The sequence below is a fragment of the Phoenix dactylifera genome, chromosome 8 (genome assembly GCF_009389715.1).
Source record: "Phoenix dactylifera cultivar Barhee BC4 chromosome 8, palm_55x_up_171113_PBpolish2nd_filt_p, whole genome shotgun sequence".
Taxonomy (NCBI): domain Eukaryota; kingdom Viridiplantae; phylum Streptophyta; class Magnoliopsida; order Arecales; family Arecaceae; genus Phoenix; species Phoenix dactylifera.
The window spans coordinates 19,015,159-19,021,975 of record NC_052399.1 but is presented as its reverse complement, the minus strand read 5'-3'; the positions used below and the strand labels follow the sequence as shown (position 1 = coordinate 19,021,975).

General features: G+C 39.4%; 1 protein-coding gene across 1 annotated transcript; it reads right to left on the bottom strand.

Annotated features, from left to right (window-relative positions):
* Positions 1-4,055: 4,055 nt before the first annotated feature.
* Positions 4,056-4,370, bottom strand: LOC120111732 (VQ motif-containing protein 10-like). Its single transcript, XM_039129606.1, has one exon. It carries the CDS (start codon positions 4,368-4,370, stop codon positions 4,056-4,058), a length of 315 nt encoding a protein of 104 aa, XP_038985534.1.
* Between the last annotated feature and the right edge of the window lie 2,447 nt (positions 4,371-6,817).

Genomic DNA, 6,817 nt, shown 5'->3' with positions numbered 1-6,817 from the left:
AAGTACTTTTCGCGAACCAAACAAAAAGTCATTGTCAGTTGCTGTTACTCCCTAAATTTTCTTGAAAAATACCGCATTTTTTTTTTTGTTTTAAGGGAAAGAGAGCGGGTGCCGGTCACTGTTGGCTTCCCATGTTTTAGTTTGAGCTGTATTTCTAGTTATCATTTGCTATGCTAATATAAACTAATAAGAAATCCGCCAAGCGTGTGAAGTTCCAAGCCAAAAACAAAAACAAAACCCAGAAACTGTATTAGAAATCCTCACGTACAGACATACAAAACGGCATCTACGAACTATGTATACAATATCCAAGAATCCAGGACCATCATATATTCTTTTTTTGGCGATTTTTGTTTCTGAGCAAAAACTGGGGGGTAATTCTCATTAGTCATCCCACAGTTGTTTTAGCTCATCTGTTGATGGTAGCTCCATCAACATATCCTCGAACTCCCCCGTCTCCCTTCCACCACCATCCTCAACGTCATTCGCGTTCCTCTCGGAGACAGCCGGGCTTTCCGTCACTTCCGCGGCTGTTGAGTCCTTCCCCGTTAGCCTTTGAACCACAGACTTGAAGTGCGTTGGATCAGTTTGCACCGTCTTCGTCACGATAATCTTCACCTTCACATCTTTCCTCTTCTCATACCACGAAGAAGGCTTCTGCGAATATTGCTGCATGTCTCCTTTTGTTGTGCCTGGTAAAAGCGTGGCAGGGCTATTTATATGAAAACTGGAGGCATTGGGAGTTCATTATAAGGTTATGATTTTGTAGAAGATTCAACCGTTCCAACCTTCAGCGTGGTCAAGGAAATGGATAAGAGAGACTTGATATTGATCCAAAGCCAACCAAACGTATGAGCTCTTGGCATCAAGCCTTGAGCACCACCACAATCTTCAATGGCTGTCACGATCAACGGTCATCGAATAATAAATAATAGGACAGTCCATAAACACGTGCCATGTTATATACAGCATGCGTTGTTTGAGAGCCTTTGACTCCCAATTCACTTATAGCCCGGCTACCTTTCTTCAGACTACTCCCCGACTGCGCTAAAATTCCTTGTGTACGTGTGGACTATGAGCTTGCAAGGAAATTGGGCCCATCAAATTCGATGAAATCATGTTTGGAAACAAGGAAAAGTCTTTAAAGAAAAAAAAAGTCTAACGAGGTTTTAAAAGCAGAAATTATGATTTCCAAGATCTGATTGGAACTAGAGGAGTATTTGGGACCAGAAGTAGAGGTCCATTCTTCCCATAAAACTCTGATTTCCAAAATTATGATTGACGAGCTTCAGCGGAGAGATTGAAAATTCTCGTATTCCTTCCACAATTTCCACGAGATAGCTTCTGTGGAATTATTCTTCTTCTTCATTCTCCTCGTGAGGAAATCAAAGAGAGGGCCTAAACCCGCAGTCTAACTTCTTTTACTTAGAGAATTTCCAAGTTTGAAAAGAATAAGAACATGTGAAGATTTAATAAGAAGTTTCATCCATTCTGTAATAAAGAAAACAAACCAAAGGGTGAGACCAAGATTATTTTCCAAGACTTATCACTCGATAAGATCCTTCCTTTCAAAGCTAGCTATAAATGATTTTAACTTTGTCAGATATCAAAGCCTTCCAATTTTAAAGGTGCATTTGGCTCAAGACCAGAATCAAAATTGGAATGGCAATATCCTATTCGCAACTGGAATCAGAATCGGAATAAGAATATTTTTAGTATTTTTTTAGAAGATCGATTAAAAAGAGAGGTATTTTTAAAAAATTAATTTTTAAGTAAATTTTACGGAATTGGATTTCAATACTAAAGAAGAATCAGAATTAGATTTTGGAGGATTGGAATATTTTCATTCTCTACTGAAATAGGAATGAGAATGAGATTTGTAAGGACCCATACGAGCCTATGTTTAGTTTCGCATCGATTATTCATCAGAGAGGTTCTAGATACTTATACAGGACTAATGAATCCAAAAAATACATTCCGACTAATCATTTTAGGTGAGATAATAAGTTATTATAAATTGTATCAGAGCAGACCAGACCCATGCCTCATGTAGACAAAGGGATACTGCAACATGGGCTCATTGAGGCTGACCCACATGCCGATCATGGTATTTGTGATTAGATTTGAATGAATTTAGATCCTTAGCATAACGAGGATATCAGAGCTTAAATGGAAGAGTATCTGAGGCCCCATACAAGCGTACGTTTAGTTTCACATCGGTTATTTGACGAAGAGATTCTAGATACTTATAGAGAATAAAGGAATCTAAAAAATATCTTCTGACTAACCATTTTGAATTTTCTTCAACTAAATGACCAGAGTGGAAGTCATTTATTTCCATTTTTATTTCATAGTCCAACTCTCTCCATCCAAATACGTCATGCTCATTCCATGGGAGGCAGTTTAGATCCCCATGCATGGCTAACATTGAAGGATATGTCCATGCGTTTGTCTTTGGAGGATTGATGTAAGAAGGGATGAAACACCACATTAGAAAGGGTCATTCTTGATTTATGGGAGACAGCAGAGACTTTAAAATGGAGGAGTTGTTACGTGATAACCAGGAAATCTAAAATTTTCGTTGTATTGACTTAACGAAGCATGAACGCGGAAACAGAGGTCGTACTTGTTAGATTGTGCAGAGGCAATGATAAAAGGACAATGCACGGCAGTACTAACATTGACAGGTTGAAAAGTAGAGTCCGAATGGTGCAAAAAGTCACAGCGGCAACTTTTTCTCAAAAAATTAGGAAGAGAGGAAGCTGAGCCAAAGTCAGTTGAGAGCGACCAAACCATTGTACCAACAATTAATGACCTGATACCTTTTCGAATGAAACAATTTGGACACTAACTAATCAAAATATTGTCTATTATGTTGTATTTGTAAAACTTTTCAACTAATTATTTTGCTTGTTTATGAAGAATAAAAATGTCATGCTTAAGATTCTAAGTCGAATGAAACATGAACAACTTGTTTTAACTCAGTGAGATCTTGCACAATTAGCATCCAGCTCATGTTTAGTGAGGGTTGGCTCGCTTGTATTTGGTTCAATCAAATTTAGTAATTTTTTTAAAATAAAAATTATTAAACAAGACTAATGCATAAATAACAAATACACAAATGTATTTCACTGTTTATATATTTCATAGCACAGCAAGCATTTCAATTGTTAACTATCGGAAACACTTCAAACATTAAACTGAGATCTTTCACAGAATTACATGGGAGCTCGGAACAATCCTAGCAATTGGAAAACTAAGATTTTTCTAAATAATGAAATTTTACATATGTAAATTTTGATGGGCCGTGTTTTTGCTAAAATTTATATAGAGATGATGAAGATAATGATGATGAGAAACCTAATAGTGATTACTCTGTCCAAAATGAGTGTGATCTGGAGGTTGCAGGATAATGGCGTCATCATGTTGGTATCTAATCCTTGTCAATGTTTCTGCATGGGAACACTACTCTTATTTAAGATTCACGAGGAGTTAGGGTGTCTTTCGTTGGGGTGTCTTTCGTTGCGTTTATACCCATAGCAGTTTTTGTCTTCATATAATTTGCCAATGAGATCTCAACCGCAGGTGTACAATCGCAGCGCAAACCTGGTGAGGGAAATAAAAATGATAAGTTAGAACCCTATAATAATTTCAGCCGCCAGGTCATATCCAGCATCCCTGGTTCCCAAACAATTAAACGACGACCACTCGCCGCCCCATGCTATGAGCGTACGTGAACTCGTGGCCGCTTTATGATCAAGGAAAAAAAATCAAATATTTTCCCACAAAAAATAAAAGAAGAGAAGAGATCGATAGTTCTGATATTTTTTTTCTCCAGTTGAAAAGCAAAAGTAATTGACGATCAGGCGAAAGAACAGATACAATTTGTGGGAGAAATTTCGTGTGTGTATATATAGTTGACGGCGAGGGAGGAAAAATAGTAAAATCCCAGTAAGAATGCCCTGTGGGCACCTACGAAGACTCTAACTAGCCTGAATCATGCTTCCTAAGAGAAACAATGGCAGATGAACCTACTAAATACTGAGCCTACTACTTCAGTAAGTCCACAACTGATACAATTCTTCTAGGCAAGGCTCCACAGCCACCATTTCCTCAAACTTGTCCACCACCATCGTCTCCTGCGCTAATTCCTCTTGCCGTCCTCCTCGCCATCCGCAATTAATCTCCTCCACCAATTTTGCCGTCCCTCTAATGGCACGCGGCCTCTCCGGCACCACGGCAGTCACCGTCGACTCCTTCCCGGTGAGGCTTTGCACGACCGACTTGAAATGGGCGGCATCCGTCTTCACAAACTTCGTCTCGATGACTGTCACCCTCACGCCGGCAGCCTCCACTCCTTTCCTCGACATCTTTCAAGTTTCGTTCTCTCTCTTGAAAGTGTTCGTAAATTTTAAACTCTTTTTGCATGGGAAAAGAATACGTAGATACATATATAGGAAGTGGGACGAGAGGAAGCAGAGCAGGATTAGAAGCTGGATTGCAGGTACGAGAGAAGAGTCAAGATATGGGAGCGGAAGAGCGAAGACGGCACACGTGCGTTCAATCCGGAGTAGAATTAGAGGGAGATGAATGAATGGAGGAGGAGGTTACCCGCTTGCAAGGTCGAGTCGTGTCCGGTAGTAGGGTAGCTTGCAGGGTCGGGAGCGTATCTTCGGCGCGAATCCACCGTCAGATCATCCACTGGTCGCTTTGAAAGCTGTGCATGCGGATGGATGATCGAGTTTTGTTGCTTTGAGAGCTGTGTGATGGGTGATCAAACGGCGGATTCGTGCGAAGGAAGGTGAATCCTTGTTTCGCACCACCAAAGATACCACACCCTATCCTAGCCGGCGGGAGCACCCCAGCGAGTAGCGCGGTCGCGTCAACGCTTTCTTGAGTGACGGGGCCTGTCGTCAAATCTTTTTGGCGCGAAAGGTAATTAGCTTTTGGAGAACGGCTTCTTTTTTTCCCCTTGCATTTAGCTGGCATTTAGTTGGAGTTAGGACTGTTTCATGTTTGACTTGGAGACTCAGCTAAAGCACGAGTCGCAGCCGTGCATGTTTTTCAATAAGTTGGCACGGTGACCGTTTGCTTGTATATTACACAGATGGTGATATGCATATACATACATATATATACATATATAAACATATACATACATATATGAGCGCACATATAAATGCAAAAATAAAGAGAAGGAGATTATAATTATGAATGGCAATTGTTGAAATGCTGCATACTTCATTTCAACCCAAAAATAGACAGATCTGAATCATTATTCATTGGCAAGTGATTGATATATAATGGCAGATGTTTGTATCTTATTTATCAAACATGTTTACCTTTTCTTAGTTTCTAGTCCACTTTCTTACTTGCTTCTTTTATTTTTTTGTTATTTTTAAAATTCGTTAGCCTTCTATTCTTTTTTTTATTTTATGTAGCCATTCTGAGCTTGGTTTGAGCAATAGAGCAAAAATTAGGCTTCAAATACATCTTACATCTGCCAAACAGGTTTCAAGGCATAGGAACCGTGCTATTCCCTGAAAAACAATTCCAGGGATGGCTGAAGTAGCTTTATTTTTTTGAGTAAAATCTCTTCTCATTCATTTATTTTCCTTGTTCATATACCCTCTCCTAGAATAGTTCCATTGATGAAAAATTTCGACATAATATATAAACGAATAGCTATTTTTCAACCATGCATCACATCACCTTTCTTTGGAAGGGCTAAAAAAGGAAGGCAAAGAGAGAGATGCTTCCAATGCTTGTGCCAAACTGCCAATGTATATTAACTTTTTTTTTTCTCTTTTCGATGCAAAATGCCACCCGGCTTTTATTGCTAAAAGGTGGTTATTAACATATGATTATGCACATTAAAGGTAGAGAAAGAGACTGCTGGTTACAATAATATCAGAGTGGAGAGCGAACAAAACAGAAAGATGACATCTCCAAGCTGCATAGAGACGGAAGCTCTTTCATCAGGGCATTGAGAGATATGGTTCCGAAAAGGAACAGAGAAACCATCATAGAGGGAGAGGAATTATCTGTGACCGCTTGCGTTTTCAACCTCTTGATGGGGAGTAAGAGAAAAGCCTGAGATTCTGATCGCAGAGAGCTCAGAATACAAGCGAGCTGTTTGGCTTCTTTTCGGACTGCAAACAGAGCTGATATCAAGAGTGATTCCGAGTGACGTTGACCCGTTTGATCTTCTCCCATATAGCAGTGAAGGCAGAGAGATGTTTGCTGCTACAGAGAATTATCCAATCGTGGACGAAGCGCAGACAAATTTGCGTAACTGAAGCAGACGACGCCGATTTGTTTAAGAAGATTCTGGTGTTTCTTGCTTTCCAACAGGCCCAAGTGAATGCAGCTGATCATGTGTGCAATTGATAGCTGACACTTAGGAAAGGATTGCAAAGCGTATATTAACATTAATGGACACATTTTGTCAAAATAAAAGCCATAGATTCATTAGGAGGTCTCAAACTTGATAAGCGGGAGATATAGGCGGATGGATAAAAATGCTCTAAATAGCTCAGAGTTTGCAGCCCAACCTGTGAACAAAGTGACCATTCGTTTGGTAGCAGTAGTTGTTGCGAATTGAAGCTTCACTTGAATGCAATTGAAACTGATGCAATTCTGGTTACATCCAAACTTATAAGATTTACTATTTAGCATCCAAAGAAGTTCTGAGCACATCTTTTATTCGCTTGAATATGTATATGTTTTTTAGGATGTGTAAATATTTTCTAAGAGTACGATGATTATTCACCATCACTCAAGTTGAACATCAAAGTAGAAGACCTTCCACTTGGAT

Bases quoted from the DNA above. Each gene is read 5' to 3' on its own strand.
- LOC120111732 (XM_039129606.1), bottom strand. From the start codon at position 4,370: ATGTCGAGGAAAGGAGTGGAGGCTGCCGGCGTGAGGGTGACAGTCATC.